Source organism: Rhipicephalus sanguineus, chromosome 3 (genome assembly GCF_013339695.2).
Source record: "Rhipicephalus sanguineus isolate Rsan-2018 chromosome 3, BIME_Rsan_1.4, whole genome shotgun sequence".
NCBI lineage: Eukaryota > Metazoa > Arthropoda > Arachnida > Ixodida > Ixodidae > Rhipicephalus > Rhipicephalus sanguineus.
In genome coordinates this window covers 70,580,772-70,602,848 of record NC_051178.1, presented here as the reverse complement: position 1 = coordinate 70,602,848, position 22,077 = coordinate 70,580,772, and the positions used below count along the sequence as shown (strand labels likewise).

General features: G+C 46.4%; 1 protein-coding gene across 1 annotated transcript; it reads right to left on the bottom strand.

The window, feature by feature from the left end:
- Positions 1 to 6,222: 6,222 nt before the first annotated feature.
- On the bottom strand, positions 6,223 to 13,598 carry LOC119385554 (cuticle protein 10.9). Its single transcript, XM_037652971.1, has 3 exons — positions 13,587 to 13,598; positions 6,462 to 6,785; positions 6,223 to 6,375 (listed from the first exon to the last, which is right to left on the bottom strand). The coding sequence occupies exons 1-3, from the start codon at positions 13,596 to 13,598 to the stop codon at positions 6,223 to 6,225; spliced, it is 489 nt and encodes a 162-aa protein (XP_037508899.1).
- Positions 13,599 to 22,077: the final 8,479 nt, after the last annotated feature.

Sequence of the window (22,077 nt, the reverse complement as noted above, 5' to 3'; positions counted from 1 at the left end):
TCCTTGCATACGTTGGTTCTATAACTCCCGCCGTATTAAACCGCAATTCGCCTTTCTGATCTGGTTGTTGCGCCTATAATTTCTGCGTGGTCGACTTATATTAAGTATAAGTCGACCACACATATTAAGTATATTAAGCCGAACGTATATTAAGTATATACTTGATATATACAGGGTTTGTCCTAAAAGTAATTCCAATGATTAAATTGTAAAGCGTCTATACCTCAGCAGGCCAGGACCACTTGATATTGATGGAGGAGGAAGTTAGCTTACGAACGCACACTCGCACTGTCGTCTGCTACCACCTGGAGAGTAAGGAGGGGCTTTTCCGTGAAACTCGTTTTCATTTCCCGTGCAAGCCACAATGCAGCGCTCGTTGGAACAAAGGATTGGCGTCAAGTTTGGTATAAAACCCTACAAGTGAAAAGTTTTCCTATAATAAAGACATTTGGTGATGATGGTTAGCCATGACGTCAAGTGTGGCATAAGGCCTCTTTAGAAGTTCGTAAAGAGGTCAGTGATGGAGCCCGCGCTGGACGGCCGTCAGTGACCACCGATGGCAATGCGCCAGTCCACACCGCCTTCGTCTTGAGCCACTTCTTTGTCGATTCAAATGTGTCAAGGGTTCACCAGCTGCCCTAAAGTCCTGACATGGCTCCTCCATACTACCTTTTGTTTCCGCGCTTGAAAACTCCGAAGAAAGGACATCATTTCGGGACAGATGACAAAGTCAGAGGCTTGCACCAAGGCTTTAAAGGACATTCCGGAGGAGACCTACCATGACGCCTTCGATGCCTCGAAATCTCACTGGAAGCGATGTGTCGTCGCAGGACGAGCGAGCCTCGTTTGAAACCTTTAATTGCGTTGTACTGATCTGATCAATACATCTTTTTAGTCGACTCGCTGACATTACCTTTCGGACATACCCTGTATATATCACTATATGTATACTTGATTGCTGTACGCTTCATATAACAGATTTTCGTGATAATCTTGTATATGCTGCCCTGTTCACTGAATAGTGCGAAAAGCGCAGTTTGTTTTGCAATAAAAATGTCATTAAAAGAAAAAATATCGCCAACGATGTAAGATAGATAGATAGATAGATAGATAGATAGATAGATAGATAGATAGATAGATAGATAGATAGATAGATAGATAGATAGATAGATAGATAGATAGATAGATAGATAGATAGATAGATAGATAGATAGATAGATAGATAGCAATGATCAAACCGCCCTTGGTTCTCAGCGAAATGCTTCGCATTTAAAAAAAAATAAAGGTGATGGTTGGGTTCAGGATATATCGAATACACATGATATCGACGGCGAAATAACTCAGAATAATTAATGAAAATAATTGACTTAGCTCATTGAAATATTGGCAAGAAATAGCAAGTGCCGACGAATCGTTAAAACGAAAAACAAAATTGACGTTTCGGCCCCACTACGGGGCCTTGCTCACATAGAAAAGAAGAAACGGGACTTCATTTCTAGGTCTCTTTTTTTTTCTAACAAGACCCCCTAGTGGGGCCGAGACATCAACATTGTTTTTTTGTTTTAGCGATTGGTCGGCACCTGCTATTTCCCGCCATGAATTTTCCCGAACAGACCGGTTTCCGTCGAGCCCTGGACTACACCATTGAAATATTGTGAGCTGCTGGGTTCGTTGGGGCACCTGGCGGATGAGATTCAAGGACGGGCTTCTTTCTATGAAGCCTCGGACAACCGCCTCAGCCGCGCGCGGAGCGAAGACCGACGTGCCGGTGCCAGACCCCTAAGTTAAGGATTCGGGTTGTCGCTAGAAGTTATCAATATAAAAACAATGAAGAGTATCGGGATCATATGCACACCTTACAGGACAACGGGACGCCTTTTGTTGAAGCGCGAATGCCGCGAGCGCATGTTTGCACACAAACCGGCATTTAAGTCCGCCTGTGTAGGCGGCAGTGAGAAGCGCTGCTTTACCAGTCAGCCAATCGCATTTGACTTCGAGGTTGCTACTGTGTTCATATGCAACTTTTCGGGACACATAAGAACCAGCGCCCCTTGCGTCCGCGGCGCGAATCTAGTGCACTTTAATGGAAGGAGCTAGTTTTTTGCGAATGATTTAGCGTACAGGGCGAAAGCTGAATAACGCAGGCCACAGAGCGCTTCTGGGAACCGAAACGCACAAGAGAAATGCAGCGGTAATGTTGTAGCTAAAGATCGTAGAATGGGAGCCTATGGAAACGAAGAAAAGTATGTCCTGCTTTTCGACACAAAAACCCGCACTGCGATTAAACGAAGTTACCTAAATGGTCAGTAAATCACAAGTAGTCCTGACACTCAGCTTGTGATTGAAGCCATTCTCAACTGGCCGAAGTTAGCGTAACATTATTCCTAAAGCGTTTGTTGAAACACGGTCCTGCAAATGCTTGCGATGTATTGATAAACCCTTGCGTATCACGAGCGAAACATTGGCAACCGTGGCCGAGTCGCTTAACACAGCAGTCGCTCAGCGCGCGGCATCATTGCGCCGTTATTAGTGTCACGAGTAATGTCATCTTCGCCTGGTCGTTTCGGAGCGCTCTAGAGCGCTCTCGCGAGCGGCATCGTGTTCGGCTGGTTCTTATCGATTGGTCTCCTCTCTCGTCGAGCACTCTGAGCTACTCCGAGCCCTTTCAACGGAGCATTGCGAGCGCTTCCGGTCACGTGTTCAAAACACCACGATAATCTCGGCGGCAGCAGCGGCGTCATGGGACAGCATGGTGAATTGTACGAAGGGCCGGGTTTGCGCCTCGTTTGGTAACTGCGCAGTATGTTGTCAAGAGCCCGTTTGAGAGCCGTACTTATGCCATCTCCTTTGCTCGCCTATCCGTAATTTGGCCTGCAGCAGCGAAAGCTCCGAAAGTGACGACGATTTCAGCCGTGTTTGCGAAGAGGAATTTGCTCAGCTGTTCGACATATCGAAACGAATACCGAACGCTACATGTTACGTGGTTAATGTTGTCAGTATATACTCCGACGAAGAGGTAGGATGTTTGTAGCGAATAGTCGCATTACATAGTGAAGATGATGCTTTGAAAAACCAGTTTCGCAGGAACTTTCGGCTGCCAAGAATGTCATCTTACGCCTATCGATCGTTTCTGAAAGTGAGGCTTCTACCCTCCAACGAAAGGCGTGGTGGGTCACCAGTCAAAACTGCTGAGGAGCACATCCTTTCCTTTCCCTGGTAAGCAAAGTGTAATGCCTCAGCAGCTGAAAGCTGGTATCGTTGGTACCTTAATCTCTATTCAGAGCGTGGCCTGGAGTGCGCAACAAAAGGCAAGTTTAAAAACGATTTTCGCAATCACATCTCTGCATAATCTGTCGCAGCGTTGTCGCTGCGTAATACGGTAGCACACCAAGTGAAGAAATACACGTGCACGCGCTCAGTACCCTGGCCTTTCGAAAGAACAAGCGAAACGTGTTGTCAAAAGAACTTTAAAGGAACCCATTTTTGCCATTGAAGGCTCACAGTTTTCTCCTAAGCCTGTACGCCTTGAGCTGGCTGCAGAAAAAAAAAAGGTAGTAAGCATCCGTCAGTGAATCCCACACCAACGAATTGGACTTTGTTCGCGTTTGCTCTATCTCAAATTAAATCATTTTTTGCATGATGCCCGTGCGACAGAATTCTTGATGGCGTGCGTGTATATGTTTTTACGTATGCCTAGAAATTTTGGAGGCTAATTGGCCGTTCAACCATTGTTTGAAATTCGCTGCGATGCACCATTGTAAGTCCTTATGGGGGCCAAAGTGCAAAGAAATTACCTTGTCAACGTTGCCGCCTGAAAGTTGTTTAATGTGGGGCAGTCTTTTGAATTAATATTAATATCTTTTTATGTGCTACCCTTTCAACTAATTATGTGTATTGCGGGGAAGTTTAGAAATGGCATAGCCTTTAGTAATCTGTTCGTCTAGGAGAGGCAATCGATAGAGGGTGTCAGACCAAGCTGGTTCTAAAGCTCACTTAAAATCTGTTCCAGATGCACTGAACTCCATATTTGAGAAATATAGCATTGTATACGTAAAGGATGGACTCGAACCATGCGAACCAGTCGACCGGGGAAATGTGGTATTGGTAGAAGCGCACAGAACTGGATCAAGGGCTTTCGAGATGAGTCGTCACAAATAGCCACGAGAGAAAACAGGCCGTAAACTAATAATTGTAAGGCTTTTACGTCCCACAACTACAACATGATTACGCAGGACGTTGTAGTGGAGGGCTACGAAAATTTCCACAACCTGGGGTACTTTCACGTGCACCTAAATCGAAGCACACGGGCCGCTAGCATTTTGCCTCCATCCAAATGAGGCCTCCGCGACCAGGATTCGATTCCGCGAACTTCGGATCAGCACTCGAACACCATGACCACTAGAGCACCGTGGCGGAAAACAGGCGCAACTCACTGTTCTGTTGTTTCTTGCCGGCTGTGTAGGTCCGGTTACTCTGTCGTCATCAAACCATGGAGGTCAGCAGCGTGGTGACCGCGGCCAGCTTTATCCGAAGGCGCCAACTACGCAGAGGGGGAGGGGATAAGGGAGGGGAGAGGGGAAGTGGAGAGGGTTTGCGCATGCGCAGTAAGGGTGGTCACGCCGCTCACCACCACCACCACCGGATTGAACTCCGCTATAAGATGCTTCACATCTAATACGAGACTACTATCCTTCTCCGGCGGTCGCATTTCGATGGGAAAGAAATCCTAGATGCCTGTACAGTTAGGTCTAAGCGCCCGTTAAAGAACCCCATATGGTCGAAATGTCCGAAGCATTTCACTACGGCGTGCCTCGTAATCATATCGTGGTTTGGCCGCGTGAAACCACAGGAATTAATTACTAGCCGTCTTCAAGGCCCACTTGCTAAGAAATGATTGTTCGTTTGAGGAAGTTTTGCTCTCCTAAAGGAAACCTGATAGACACCCTTCATCTAAATCTCTTCAAGGACTTTTTATTTTCCCGTTGTACATTGTGACAAGACATTCAATCTTAACAATGCAATAATTTTTACAGCGAAACCTGTTGTGAGATCAATTCACCAGCCGTTTTCGGCGCCTTAATTGTCCGCCGCAGCCGCCGCCGGTGTCCGTAACCAGTATCTCTCGAAATAAGAAAAAAAACGAAATAAGAAAAAATTTCAGGATGGAACAAGGTTCGAACCTGGGCCCTCTGCGTAGGAGCCCAGTATTCAACCTCTGAGCCATGCCGGTGCTCGAAAGTGCTTTGCAAAAAGGTCCTATACAGGCTTCATGTCAGGAAGGAACCACATTAATATGTGTAATGAAGCGTGGTAGAAGAGTAAAATAAGCACCAAGCGTCGCAAACGCGAATTCTGTAACCAAGCGTCACACAATGCGAATTGCGCAACGAGTAGCTTGTTGAATGCTTCCAACCCATTACAAAGGGCTCTGCCATAATTCTTCGTCGTCATCAGGCACAGCATCAACAAAGTGCGCATATTACCTTACATGCATTTAGCAGGTACCACGGCACTCCGTAGAATGACGAAAAATGGCACAGTGCCTGCTGCCCTACTTCTCAAAAATTACAATGATTTATAGCGTAGTGGGTTCCTCGCAAGTGCACTTGTATTGGTTGCCAAGGAAGGCCATAAGCGCATGATCCATTTCCTCGGGGTCTCAGTAAAATTACAATGGTTTATAGCGTAGTCGTTTCCTCGCAAGTACACTTCTATTGGTTGCCAAGGAAGCCCATAATCGCATGATCCATTTCCTCGGGGTCTCAGTAAAGTTCTTGCCCCCCCCCCGTCTCTCTCTCACGTCAACGTATGTTATACAGCATGACGGGAGAGGGAAAGAGCGACCGGGCGTCACCCAATGCAAATTACATAACTGGTAGGCCGTTTAAAGCTTCCAAACCATTACAAAGGACTGAGCCATAATTCTTCATCGTCATCAGTCGTCGCGTCAACAAAGTGCACATAATGCCTTACAGACCTGTAGCTGGTGCCTCGCTTCTCCATAAAATGACGAATAATGGCTTAGTAGGTGCTTCCCAACTTCACAAAAATTGTGATTTATGGCGTAGTGGGTACCTTTCTAGTGTACTTATATTGTAGCCCTAAGAGAGCTTACAAGGGGCTCTAGAAACGCCGCTCTTCCAGCTTTCGCTGTGACTGTGCTGCGATTTCAGCGCAGGCCTGGCGTTTTTTTTGTATGCTTCTCTAGAACGAAAGAATTCATTAACGACGACGGAAACCATGATGTGCAGCCACACTTCCGTATCCATCAAGCGCTTCATAGACACCGGGCCCGTAGCTGGCAGCACCGTAACCGTAAGGGAGCTGGCCACCATAGGTGGTTCCAACCAGTGCTGGATCCCTGGCAGCGTATACCTGGCGTCCATTCGGAGCGTACCTATACGCTCCTGCAGCACTAGCAGAATTGTATTCGCGTCTGCCATAACCATTGTAGCGCCAACGTTGTAAGGTGCCACTGCCGTAGCGGCAAAGCCTGTACGTGCACCACTCTGTGCCCCTCCAGACGAAAACGGTTGAACGACAGGTGCAGCATTGAAGACTACGCCGGCGCTAGCACCAGGAGCGGTGCCCGGCTCGTTGGTGTCCACGGTGGCATGGAAGCCGTACGCGTCGGCCACATAGTTCACCCTCCGGTAGAGGCCACTCATATCTCGATAGCCGTACGAACTGGTTTTGGCATTGTTGGAATCGCCCTGCTCGCTGCGGAACTGCCGATAACCAAACGCGTCCACATTGTCATAGCCGAAGCTGTAGGGCTGAGATGGCTGCGAGAAATATTGAAGAGGGAAACAATTATGACGCAACAAACCTCATTGCACGGTGAGCACCGTGACGATTCTGGGTGATGAACACAGCAAGACTCAATGCGCGATCACAGCATTGATAACGTTCAGCATGCTATTTATAGTTACATTTGAGGATTTATTTTAGGGGAGGGGGACTGAACGATAAGAGATGATCTGTATTAACTACCTTGAGGTGCGAACTAATAATTTCACGCAATAAGAGCTAAGTATTCTTAACCCTTCATTTCAGGTTGATGAACTGCCTTTGTGAGACGTCTAGCGGAGAAGGAAAGTCCATGCCGTAAGACTCCTGCCACTGCGACACCATCGTCATACATAGAAAGCAATTAGGTATAGGGGTCATAATGTATTTGTGAAAAGCGCGGATGCTAATATTAAATTGTACTTAAGGAGGCGCATTGATCCTTAGGTACACATATAATGTTCTTGATGTCATACTACCAATGGGAAACTAGCGATGTATTGAGTAGCGTGTTGAAGTGTCAACAGTCTTGACACCACCGATGTGGTACATGCGTAATCAAGACTTCTAATTTGGACAGCTGGAAACGCTATATGTGATGAAAACGAAGATTGTGCTCACAGTTGCACACACACACACACACACACACACACACACACACACACACACACACACACACACACACACACACACACACACACACACACACACACACACACACACACACACACACACACACACACACACACACACACACCTCGGAAAGAGAAAAATCACAGCATATCCACGGAGTGAATGATGATGAGTGGGCGAAGCTGCGGAGGTTCATCGGTAAACCGTGAATCTTCCGTGAATTCTGCCCAGTACATCATCACCGACGTGAGATCGGGCGCGTTTATACTAAAGGTTCGATGAGAGTTATGACGACTTGCAGCTCACTTTAATTTTACATGTACGCTGTGAATTTTCATTGTTTAATCCCGCACAGGAGAAATCACACACACGCACTACCTTGGAGGTCAAAATCCAGTGCCTATATATACGGGGTGGTCAGTGAACGGTTGTGCAGCGCGAGCGGGTGGTTTTTTCAATCAAGACGCTGCCGCGACGCTGCCTCTCGACGCTGCCTGCGTCGGCGCCGCTGCGCCGCAGGGCAAGATACGGGGGGGGGGGGACCGTAGGAGAGGAGAAAGAGGGGGAAGCGTAGGAGAGGAGAGGGCGATACATATCACGTACTGTCGCAGCGCATTGTCTTTAGGGAGTCTTCATGTGTGCACGGCCCCTCCGTTTTTAAGACTGGTTACACACAACGACGGGACGAACGGGTGCCGCTATAAGGAGCTTTGCCCCTAAAAGGGGCGCACTAATGTGTATGCCCTTCGTAATGGGTGGCATGCTTTAAACCAGCAGCAATTACGCGCGTTATACTTTTTCGAAGTTGCGATGCACCCACTACGTGTACGTAAGGGAGTACGCGCAGTAATGTGTGTGCCTTTTGTAATGGGTGGCCAGCGTTAAACCACCTACTCGTTATGCAACTGACATGGTGTGACGCCTGATGGCAATGTATGCTTGTACCCCGTTTTGCTGCGATATTACATCTCGTACTGTGACACCTGTACACAGGATGCTTAAGTTACAAAAGTATTGAAATGTGGGCTAGTTGGTAATTCATACTTCATACTTGAGCGCTCGTGTTCTGTGGTTCTTCCTTCGTCAGTTGTGTGTACCGCGCTCCCAGTAAGCCGAAGAAGCAATAGTTAATTTAATTGCACTTCCAAGCAGTGGAGTGGCTCTGTAGAGTAATAAAGAAAAAATGGTGTGGCTCTGTGGTAGAACACCTACTTGCCACGCAAACGGCCTGGGTTCGATTCTCACGCGAACCTACGATTTTTTACTATTTATTTTACTTGCATCTTTGTGGATATTTTGGTCACGGACAAGATGATGCTTTTTCGCTCACAACAAACTACGCCGACACCGCAATTTTTGTGGAACGAGCTCTTTACGCTATCGCGGTAATATAAGGGGTGAAGGTTAGAATTGAGACGAAGGAAGAGGAAGTATTCGGTCGCCAAGGGTATATAGAAAAATTTAACATTTATTACTTTATGTACCGATAATATAAATATAGAACAATACTGTAGAATATAGTCAATTAATGAGAGGAAGTCCGAAGTACAAATTTTGATTGAGAACGAATGAACACGGCATTCTTTTTGTGTCGCCAAGAAATTCACATACGGCTAGGCAGACGTTCCTGTTGCTGTGGCCTAGATAAGATGCACCAAAGGAAAGCATATTTTCAGAACTAAGAGTAACTCTTGAATTTCTGAATAAAATTTCGAAATGCTTTTCCCTATGGCTAGTGACACGACGGAAAGTTAGTAAAATATGATCGATGTTTTCAGGCTCTTGAAAGTAAAAGCGTAGTGGAGATGGCACCAAAACAGACCTGTATAAATAAAGATTAGGAGGAGATATAAGCCATCGAAATTTTGTAAAAGGCACTTCTAATTTGCGAGTCGGACATCATTTGTTATCCCAAGGAAAACAAAGATGACCATATTCTTGAACTGGTAATTGAATTTTTATGGAATCTTGGAGTAAGGAATATGGATTTGCGGAATCTGGATTCAGTAATCAAAGCTACATCAGGCACAATGGACAATACAGGATCATCGAGGGACCACAGCGCGAGAGCATCAGACATCTCGTTTAGAAATATGCCACGATGACCAGGCCCCCATACCAATCGCATTGTACGCAAATTTTTAGGTATTAATGGTGATAATGTATTCATACCAGAAGACTTGGAAGGAGAAGCTTACGTGAGAGATGTACATACGGACAGCGAATCAGTTACTAAAACAACTGTCGAATCATTTACTGAAAGTTTTCGAAGGGCTAAACGAATTTTAAAGACTGAGAAAATGCCTACTCCTACTTTATCTTCACTAATATATGTACCAGTATCACTTACGTTATCAATTCCCAACTGAAATAAGTGGTTTTCTAACAAGCCTATTAAACATCTAGAAGGATAGTTCTTTGGAATTACACCAGAATACATAATAAAATTGAATTTTAGTTTTCGCCAATGAGTCATTTGAAACGATGTCGCGTATGTCAACATTTAGCGATTCTAGCTGATCTGGCACAAAAAGCTTGAGGCTTATATACCCGAGACGAAGGCTCAGTAAAAAACGCCAGGCCTGCGCTGAAACCGCAGCACAGTCACAGCGAAAGCTGGAAGAGCGGCGTTTCTAGAGCCCGTTTTAAGCTCTCTTGGGGCGACAATACAAGTACACTAGAAAGGTACCCACTACGCCATAAATCACAATTTCTCTGAAGTTGGGAAGCACCTTCTAAGCCTATATTTGTCATTCTGCGGAGAAGCGAGGCACCAGCTACAGGCCTGTAAGGCATTATGTGCACTTTGTTGACGCGACGACTGATGACGATGAAGAATTATGGCTCAGCCCTTTGTAATGGGTTGGAAGCTTTAAACGGCCCACCAGTTATGTAATTTGCATTGGGTGACGCCCGGTCGCTATTTCCTTCTCCCGTCATGCTGTATAACATACGTTGACGTGGGAGAGAGACGGGGGGGGGGGCGAAGAACTTCACTGAGACCCCGAGGAAATGGATCATGCGCTTATGGGCTTCCTTGGCAACCAATACAAGTTCACTTGCGAGGAACCCACTACGCTATAAATCATCGTAATTTTACTGAGACGCCGAGGAAGTGGATCATGCGCTTATGGGCTTCCTTGGGAATCAATACAAGTGGACTTGCGAGGAACCCGCTACGCTATAAATCATTGTAATTTTTGAGAAGTAGGGCAGCAGGCACTGTGCCATTTTTCGTCATTCTATGGAGAGCATTATTACCTGCTAAACGCATGTAAGGCATTATGTGCACTTTGTTGATGCTGTGCCTGATGACGATGAAGAATTATGGCAGAGCCCTTTGTAATAGGTTGGAAGCATTCAACAACCTACTCATTGCGCAATTCGCATTGTGTGACGCCTGGTTACAGAATTCGCGTTGTGCGACGCTTGTTGCTTATTTTACTATTCAACCACGCTATATTGCATATGCTAGTGTGGTTCCTTCCCGACGTGAAGCCTGTATAGGACCTTTTTGCAAAGCAATTTCAAGCACCGGCATGGCTCAGAGGTTGAATACTGGGCTCCCACGCAGAGGGCCCAGGTTGGAACCTCGTTCCATCCCGGAAATGTTTTCTTATTTCCTTTTTTTTTCTTATTTCGAGCGATACTGGTTACGGACACCGGCGGCGGCGGCGGCAGCGGCGGACAACTACGGCGCCAAAAACGGCCGGTGAAATGATCTCATAACAGCTTTCGCTGTAAAATGATGTCGATTCAGAAAAGCATAGGAACTGTAATCGTCTTAGTGAAGATGCGTAAAGTTTTAAATATGCTTTGACTGTAAGAATGCGGAATCCGCAAGCTAGATGGGCGATTCGTGCTTCTTCTTACTTCTTCATGACTGCCCGCAGTAAATTTTGGTACCCCGAGACAACTACGAAGGGCTTCTCGCTCTGAAAAACCGGTGGATTAATTCTGTATTCTAACCCCGAGATAACAAAATGCAACTCAAATTCTAGAATCGGACCAACATAGACACGGCAAATCATAATAACATTGTCCCTGCGTAGGCCAGTGGGGTGTCGACCAAGTTTACGAATCATTCCAACAGCGCGTGTTGCCTTAGGTTTTACATGCTGAATGTGACTTCGCCAATTTAGTTTTTCATCATAAAATACATTTAAATGTTTGGCGCGGTCGTTTTGTGGAATTATTTCTTGACGATACTGAAGTGAAATGCTCATGCGAGCATTCAAAAGAAAAAGCATCACGGAACTTCTGCTAACGTTGGGGGCCATTGAACCTGTTCAAACCACATTTCTAATTCTCCTAATTATCAATGTAATGCTGCATGCAATGAGTGAATATCACATAGACAAGAGGAGAACGCAATGTCATCTGCACATACGTACAGCTCGGTCCACTGTTACAGGGAACACGCGAGCGCGTGCCTCACGCTCCGCGTAGCGCCATGCACAGCAACTGGCGAAACCCAAACGCATGCGCAAACATACGCAGAGGCGGTACGTGCCCTATGTCGTCTGCGACTGAAACGCCCCTTCCATAGCTCGCGCGCGGCCGCGCTGTCAGGGCTCTGCCGTCCAATCGTGGAATCACCCATAAAAGTAATAAAATTGGGGCTTAACGTCCTAAAACCATATGGTTATGAGAGACGCCGTAGTGGAGGGCTCCCGAAATTTCTACCTCCTGGTGTTCTATAACGCGCACCTAAATCTAAGTACACGCTCCTCGAGTGTTTTCGCCTCCAACGAAAATGCGGCCTGCGCGACCGGGATTCGATCCCGCAACCTTGTGCAATCGCCCATCAAGAACCGTTCAATTGCGCGGCAAGGACGTGGCAGCGCGGTCGTGCGCGTGTAATTGGGAGTGGTGAGCCGTGCAAAATGTTTGAGGGATGCATTGGTATTTGTAACATGACATGCAAAATAGAGATCACAATATTCGAAATTTCCACGAACAAGAAATATAAACAAGACTAAATACATTCGTACTGTCGGCCTTGTGGCGCTTCAAGTCTCCGTTAACTTGCACCACAGTCCTCATTCTTCAGAGGAAGAAAGAGGGCAGAAAACGTGAAGGAACACAAGAAGAACGGACGACAACAGCGCTCTACAGGAGAACAGTGCTGTTGTCATCGCTTCTTCGTCTCGTGTTCCGTCAAATGTTTTACATTCTTCTCCTGTTGCAACCATGAACCAACTAGCTCAGACCTGAGGCCGAGCAGACCTATCCTTCGATGCTGGGATTCATCAATAGAAATTCAAACTGTTCGCACGCCTCATAACGTGCGATTGCTCGGCAGGGCCGCGACAGCGTGGCCACGCTCGGGCAAATTGAAGGGGCGTTTCAGTAGCAGACGACGCGCGGCATGCACCTCCTCTGCGTCGTTTTGCACATGCGCTTAGGTTTCGCCGCTTCTTGTGCATGGCGCTTCGCGAAGCGGCAGCCACGCGCTCGCGTGTTCCCTCTAACAGTGGACCGACCTGTACATTTGAACTTTATTGTGCAACGGAACTTAGCTTAATAAAATATCGAATGAAACAGGATAGAGAACGGTACCTTGAGGAACCACTCTGGACTGATTATATTTTGCGGAAGATAGGTCACGTTGAAAACAATAAAATTTCCTATTGTTTAGAAACTGATACAACCAATTTGTAATATATTGCGGGAAGTTCTAGTTTTTTAATCGATGGAGCAGCGTGGCATATTCTACACTGTGTACCGCGATCGCAAGCGTCCACTCGTCATTTTCTGCCATCGGCTCGATCGCAGCTGCCGCTTCCACAATATGTGCGCTCAGAGAGCAATTGTTATGTGCACACTGCACACGAGGTAAAGGCAATCGCTTAGCCTGACGCTCAGTAATCCCCCTTAGTTTGTTCGGGGCCTACGGACCACTAATTTGAGAGTTAATTTTGATGCTCAGTCTGGGTTCGCCATGTGCGTCCCTCCAGAACCGGCGACACGTGTGCTTGAGAAAATAGAGACGGTCAACTATTGGCACGCATCTTAGAATAGCAGCACAAAATGGACAAAAATGCGCTTAAGTTAACGACATGTCATATCAAGATATTTCGAGAATGAAGTTCCGCTCCTGCAAGCGACTGCCTTGAGTGACTTTTTTAGATTCAAAAGAAAATGATAGTGAGCTAGCTCACCTCTAGAAGCATCTGGAATTACGTGAAGATCTCTAACGCAAACAGCAGAGTTGGTATCCTCAAAGCAACGCCTTGGTGAAAGCGAATCTCTTCTGCTGGTTTCGTCTTGCGTCCAGCCGAGCTTTATACTCAAACCAGTGACATCTGTTCATACCTCGCGCGCGCGTAACGCGCCATCGCAACGTGGGTAGTGGTTTCGCAGTGCTTTTTTAGGGGCGAAGCTCCTTAAAGCGGCACCCGTTCGTCCCCGTCGTAGTGCGTAACCAGTCTTAACGCTAGTATCAGATCTTGACCTCCAAGGTGGTGCCGGTGGGATATTTCCCCTGTGCGTTGTTGAACAATAAAAAATTAGCAGCGTGCGCGTTAACTAAAAGCTGACTTCTTCTGTCTCTCATTCCCCATTAGCAGCCATTGGCATGTTCCACTAGGAAACGTTAGTAGAAGTAGAAGTGTAAGTGTTAGGTAAAAGCCGACTTCTTCTGTCTCTCATTCCCATTAGCAGCCATTGTTTACCTCCAAGGTAGTGCCTGGTGGGATTTCTCCTGTGCGTGATTAAACAATAAAAATTTTGTTCAAAACGCCGTTGATTGATGAAATAAACCAACGAAAGACGCCAGATGTTTTCTAAAAGCAAAACGAAAAGACGCCAGATGTTTCTAAAGCAAAACGAAAAGACGCCAGCTGCTTAACGAAATACGCCAGTTGTTTTCTAAAGCAATGGTTTTCTAAACAATGAAAATTCACAGCGTACATGTAAAATTAAAGTGAGCTGCAAGTCGTCATAACTCTCATCTAACCTTTAGTATAAACGCGCCCGATCTCACGTCGGTGATGATGTACTGGGCAGAATTCACCTAAGATTCACGGTTTACCGATGAACCTCCGCAGCTTCGCCCACTCATCATCATTCACTCCGTGGATATGCTGTGATTTTTTCCTCCTTTTCACTTTCGCACCACGCAAGACGACGGTGTTGCGCCTCTCCGGCTGTCAAAAAGCCTCTTTTGCGTAAATGTCGTGTATGCCTGGTTATACAAACAATAGACTGTATCCTAGACGCTGCTGCGTTTGCGAGAACGAAGCCCTTGAACATAAATAACATTTCTTAATTGAACAAAATTATTAATTATTTACTTTTGCTATTTCTATTAAAGTTTTTCAGAGATATTGAATATCAGAGGAAATGTTTTCGTCCACTTTACTTTCTTGACATTTATATTCTAATTGCTACCAAAGAACATCTCCTATACTTTCTCTGGCGATATTGTCTGTTAGTTCTCATTAATGCCTGGTCCCTATGACGTGCGAGCCCTTTGGCATCAGACAGGAGAGCAGTACACCTACACTCACGGCAGTGCAAGGGACAAATTTGGCGAAGGCCGACCTTTCACAGATAGACGGTGACGTTGCAGGCGGGCGTTCAGACAGCGGCCTGACTGTCCTACATAGCATTTACCGCAAGTGAAAGGCATCTGATACACAACTCTCTTGCCACTCCCTCTTCGCGCTTGTGCTGTAGCCCTCTTGGTCTCGTCCTACGCTTTTTTTTCGCCCTATTTTCATTCATCATGTATAATACTGTTGCGTGGTTTTCAATGGTGGCAACCGTGTATAGTGAGCTATATCCTAAAAGGCGTCTGGGAGCAAGGTAACGAAGACGACATTGTTGAGTGGATGTGGTGTGGGTTCCTCCTGAGTCAGTACTTTCATCTCCGCGTAACAATATTGTTAGTTTTCTTTTTTAAATGCGAAGCATTTCTTAGCGAACTTCAGGTACTTCGGCCGTTTCTATCTATCTATCTATCTATCTATCTATCTATCTATCTATCTATCTATCTATCTATCTATCTATCTATCTATCTATCTATCTATCTATCTATCTAGACGCCTACGTCTGGGCGCTCTCCCGGTCGTCTCCATTGGGTTGTAATATACCAAAATTCGCATAGCAGAGGATCAGTTAATGGAGAACATGATTCACTGGTCATGACATGAATAACGCAAAATACCTGTCGCTTACGTCATGAAACCCTTTCTCTCAGTCACGTGTGGCAGAGACCAGCATATCAGTGTTCATGTTATCCGGGTATGTGCCACAGGTGTTGAGTCTCAATCAACACACTAACCGCGAACATACACATTGACACGCAAGGAAAGTGATAATAGTAAGAATTGGCGTTTTACATCCCAAAATCAAGATATCATTATGACAGACGCCGTAGTGGAGGGCTCCAGAAATTTTCACCATTGTTCCAGTGTTCTTTAGCCAGTATTTAACCAGTGCTCACTAGTGTTCTTTAACGTGCATTGACACAGCACAGTACACATGCCTTTAGCATTTCGCCTCCATCGAAATGCAACCACTGCGGCCGGGATCGAACCCGCGACCTTCGGTTCAACAGCCGAGCACCGTAACCGCTACACCACCGCGGCGGACGCAAGTAAAGTGATGGAGTTGAAGATAGAACACGCAAAAACCGGGGTCAGTGTCTCCTACAGTAACTGTGCCGAGGGGACCATGCCACTCATGATTACCGGTGACTTCAATATCCATTTATCAAAAGCCAACAACACCTGCTTCTTGCACTGCTTGGATGTGAACAGGGCATCAGAAGACCTCGTTGCCAGGTCTAGGACAGGAGGCATCATAGATCGTTTCTTCGTAAGAGGCATCCACGATTTCCACCAGCTGTACTATACCTTGCACTTCACTACACTTAGCCCCTCCTAGCCGTGATCACGAACGCAATCGATAACAAGTCCTGTCCAGCTGCTGGTACTCACTGATCACGGTGAGGATGACCTTGTTCATGAACTGTCAAGAACCCCTTCCCCACATTCACAAGAGTTCGTGAAACGTGCGTGCGTTGTTCGTCAAAACGGACAAGTACAAGCATAACAACTTTAACAACTGCGACTGTAACTGTAACGTACGTGCAGTGCGCCTGCGCTATGCCACTCGGCTGTGTATATATAGAGAGAAATTTTCTCAATCAAGCTTAGTTGAGAAAAGTGCCAGTCCTGTAAATTTCTGTTCCTTCTTTGCTCCTGTTTGAATTCGTGCTATCCGGTGATGAAGAATGTAAGCACTACATATCAGCTTACCGCGTCTGGTGTTGATAACACCCATGTTGTTGTTGTCATCGTTGCGCAACTGTAAACAACTGGTTATATAACATATGTGCGACACTGCGACATTGTGTGCGTGTTCGGTTTGCACATTTCTCTTGCGTCATTACGTCCTATTTTGCTCAATGTGAAAACTTACGCCACAGTCACTTTCCCGCTCAAGCTTCGCATAACATCGATTCCCACGGTACGTGGGATCTGCCGTATTTTTGCTTCACTCTGTTCCTCTGAAGAGCACACAATTGCTGGTTTCTGGCGTATCTTTTTTTATGCACCTTTGCAGTATTGTTCACTGCACCATGCGGTGTAGCTGATAATATAAAATCAGTGCTTGGGCTGCTGTCTGCGTGACATAGCCTATAGTCAGGCACCTTCCTGGCCTTTTACTATGTCTCGCGAAAAAAATTTGTAATATTGTCTTGAATAAATTCTGATGAAAATGTGAATGAATGAACAAGCGTAAGCTGTAATATAGATGACGACGGTAATGATGATCAAGTTTTTATTGGCATCCTAGAATTCTTAGATGCGTACTTTATGTTGGGCTGGCGACACCGGTTTTCACCTAGTCCTTCCCGGTAATTTAAAGGATGTAAATATCATTCTTTCTAAGTCGTCCTAACCACAGCTTAAACTGTGCCAAGTAAATGAATACAGTGGCTTTGTGAGTATTACCACGGTACTATTCCCACTTGCATTGAAAAAAGAACAACGTGATATTAATCATTGTGTTTATTACAAAGAAAGAAGCTATGAATTCTTTGGAGTACTGAGAGCTCTCTTTAGTGACCATCTTCTCGTAATTCTGTTAATGAACGAAACAGTCGTTCATGCACAGTAGCAACCAGAAGAACCAGTGCTTATTCAAGATGTTAATGAATGAACATTGGCTACATTTAGCAATGAGGTATTATTAACTGATTGTTCAGACCTACTTCGTGAGCAGCAACGACAGGTCAGTTATATTTCTTTCTACGAAAACGTGGACAGAATTTACGAGAAGTGCTTTCTGTACAAGCAACATAGGCATACGCACAAAAATAAGATACACTGGGTGACGAAAACTTGCCGCAAGATAATGAAACGTAAAAATAAATTATTGACGTAATCTTCAAAGTAAAGACGAATAATGTTAGACAAGCACTGACACGATCGTGAGGTATCGCAAAAGGTACGTTATTTGTTTCCTTGGCTTGCAGTGGTAACGCTCTTTATACACCTGAGCCGGACAACATGTATAAAATATTTTAGGTTTGTAGCGAAGCCTCTGAGAGGAGTAATGGGTTGCGCTCTCTATAGCCTTCTAATGGGTCGTCCTCTTTGGCTCTTCCCGCTCGCGCGCTGAGTCCGGTATATATATATATATATATATATATATATATATATATATATATATATATATATATATATGTTGTTGCCTTTCTGCCAGGACAAAGAGTGTTCCACACTCGCCGCCATGGCTGCGATCGGCGCTGACTAACACTCCTAAGTTTAACTGCACATACCCTATAAAGGGGACGGGGGGATGACCGCCGCCGTAGCTCAGTGGTAGAGCATCGGACGTGTTATTCGAAGGTCGCAGGTTTGCTCCCCGTCGGCGGCAAGTTATCTTTTCGTCCACTTTACTTTCTTCACATTTACATTCCAATTATTACAAATAACATCTTCTGTACTTTCCTTGGCATTATTGTCTGTTAGTTCTAATTAATACTAAAAAGAAGAGAGATATGTGTGTAAGTGTGCGTATCTGTTGTTCTGCGTAGTGGGGAATTTAGTTTCTTCGAACTTTATTCGATTAAGTCATTTTATTGTGATAACAATTATATGCGCAATCTCGGCTGGTTTTTGCCCTCGCCGTCGCCGCCGTGATGCTCCGCATATGTATAAGTATGCATATATATATAAAAGTCCCAAAGAAAAAATAATTCAGAAAAATGCTTCAGGAAATGCTTAAGAAAATGCAAGGCAGATTTAAGAAACGCGCTGTTATTATATTATATCTTTAACGAAGCAAGCGCGCAATTCACTTTTTACCACATACTTCCCTTAAAGGGCGTTTTTGGAGCCGATACTGGCCAGAGGAGTTCCTCATGCTCTCTAGCTTGTAGCAAACAGAATATGTTGTGATGCGTGTGATATTAAGATTAAACATATTGATACGAAGTGTCACTGTCGGTGAAAAACAAGGGAAGCGCGGGTAGAGAAAGAGGACGACGACGTAGCTCCTACGATTTCCGCGGTCTCTGTGCCCATTAAAAACCCCCTTACGCTACTCCAGAGTACGTAACAGATTGGTGGGTGGTGCTGGGTAAGACGAACCCAACAACGGAAGCTTCACTACCTGAACTTCGCCGCAGCCGCCGCCTTGCCGGACTCCCGCCTTCGCCAATCGAAATGTCCCAAGAGCAGACCTCTGCTGCTTCGACGCCAACTCCGACGGGTTCCGTGCCCTACTACCGAGTGCCACCAAACTTCGGCGGAACCTCAGAAGAAGACGTCGACGTGTGGCTCAAGAACTATAAGCGGGTGAGCAGGAGCAACGGCTGGGACTCGGAAGCACAGCTCAGGCATGTTGTGTTTTCGCTAACTGACACCGCTCTCATGTGGTACGAGAACCACGAGGACATGTTTACGACTTGGGACCGTTTTGTCGAAGAAGTGCAGAAGTGCTTCGGTGATTCTGACGCAAAGAAGAAGCGCGCGGAGCAGACATTGGCTCAGAGGGCACAGCTTCCAGGAGAGACATGCACGACATACATTGAAGAAATCTTGAAGCTGTGCAAGATAGTCAATGCTCGGATGTCTGAAGAAGACAAGGTTGGACACGTTCTTAAGGGTATAGCCGAAGACGTGTACAATTTCTTAATTGGAAAGGAAAGCCTGAACTCCGTGTCTGACGTGATGAAGCACTGCCGTACCTTTGAATCGCTGAAGATGCGACGGATCTCTCCGAAATTCGGCCGCTTGTCTAACGTCCCAACTGTGGCTAGCGTCGAAACAGTGTCGCCCAACGACCTTGCCTTCACAATACGGCAGATTGTCAGAGAAGAGCTGCTTCGATGTCAGCAAACATCTCATCACCCCAACAACTTTCAGGAGGCCTATGCAAGAGAACCAGAGCATGCGCGAACTCCGGCTACTCTTGCTCCATGGCAGCCATCGGTCAACGCAGCTGATCCCGATGAATACCGAGGCACACGGCAGTCTGGGTTCTCACATCGCACACCACCCAATTACGGACGGCGTTTCCGCTCGCCTGGTTACCGTCAACGAACGTCGCTTGGCTACGGTGCCCCTGAAGAGCGGCACTACTATTCCATGCCTTCTGAGAGGAGTGGTTACTCTGAGCAGCCGCCTGTATCTCGACCACATCCGGTGTGCTACAACTGTGGCGTCCCGGGTCACATCGCACGTTTTTGCAACCACCGCAGCCCATACCAGCGACAGCCTTCTCAGCCTTTCGACCGTCCAGTCTACACGCCACGGCCACCACGCGCACCAACCGGATTCCGCTACCCCTCGCCGGCTTCTGATCGAAGTTTGACGCCGCCACCAGCTCCACGAGCTCCGCAATCACCGTCGCCACGGCGACGCACGCGGTCACCGCCGCCGGAAAACTAGTCGGTGCGGCCAATGGGGGTGAGGCCGCGAGATACCAGGCGCTATCTACAGATATACCCCCGTCAGCGTTTATGTTGAAGAACAGAGTTCACGTACTTGTTGATACGGTACCTACTATGGCACTTGTAGATACAGGCGCGACGATCTCTGTGATGAGTGTAAATTTTAAGAACCTTCTCGGACCTAAAGTGATGTTTTGCCTGAGCCCTGGTGTGACATTCCGTGGTGTGAGCGGTGACGCGTTGTGTCCAGTGGGATTTTGTACTGCGGACGTCTCCTTGTGTGGCAAGGTATTTTGCACAGAATTTGCGGTTATTCCACGGTCTACACATGACGTTATTTTGGGTATCGACTTTTTGCGTGAGTGTGGGGCAACTGTTGACTGCAGAGGTGGGCACCTTTCCCTGCATGGTACTTTTCCAGCTGCGCTCTTAGAGAATTCCTATCGTGATGACTGCATCTTTTTCGTCTCCGAGGACACAGTCGTTCCTGCGTTTTCTGCCGTGTGTGTTCCTGTGACTTGTTCTGGTAACAACTGTGCCATGTTTGACGCCACACTCGAACCGATTCCTTTGGCCTGTCTGAAGAAGAACATTCTAATTCCCCATTGCGTGGTGTCTGTTGTTGATGGACGAGCAGGTGTGTGGACAATGAACACTTCCATGGAGCCTGCAGTTTTGCCAGCCGGCATGAAACTTGCATTATTTAAACCTGAATCGTCTACGACGCTGGTTGCGCTTGTTGATGCTACAGACCAGAATGGACGCCCAGATTCGCAAGGTTCAGAGGATTCCCAATTGCTACAAATGATCAGCAAGTCGCTTGGCCAAGGCGAACGTCATACACTGCTGGACGTTCTCTCTAAGCATTCAAAAGTGTTCGATTTTTGTAAAGATAGCCAAACGCCCTCAATTCCAGCGTCCCGGATACGTCATCAGATCCACACCGAGTCGGCGTATCCCATACGGCAGAAGCCTTACCGAGTGGCACCATCAGAGCGCAAAATCATCGACCAGCAAGTCCAAGAGATGCTGGAAAAGGGGATAATTCAGGAATCGGCGAGTCCCTGGGCCGCTCCCGTCATTCTAGTTAAGAAAAAGGATGGTACGTGGAGATTCTGCGTTGACTACCGCCGCCTGAATTCTATTACCAAGAAAGATGTTTATCCGCTGCCGCGCATCGATGACGCCATTGATTGCCTGCATTCCGCTTCCTACTTTTCTTCTGTTGATCTACGATCAGGTTACTGGCAAATCCCGATGCACGCAGCTGACAAGGAAAAGACGGCATTCGTTACGCCTGATGGACTGTACGAGTTCAACGTAATGCCATTCGGATTATGTAATGCGCCTGCGACGTTTGAGAGATTCATGGACTCTATTTTGCGTGGTTTAAAATGGCAGATCTGTATGTGTTACCTTGATGATATCGTAATATTTGGACGCACGTTTCAGGAGCATAACACGCGCCTAGATGTTGTGCTCACCTGTATTGAAAAGGCTGGCCTTCTACTGAATTCGAAAAAGTGCCACTTTGGCGAGCGACAAACATTGGTGCTGGGCCATCTCGTCGATAAAGATGGCATTAGACCTGACCCACAGAAGACAGCGGCCGTTGAATCGTTCGAGCAACCCAAATCTGTGAAACAACTTCGCAGCTTCATCGGGCTATGCTCGTATTTCCGGCGGTTCATACCCAGGTTTGCGGATGTCACTCATCCTCTGACGAGACTTCTCCAGAA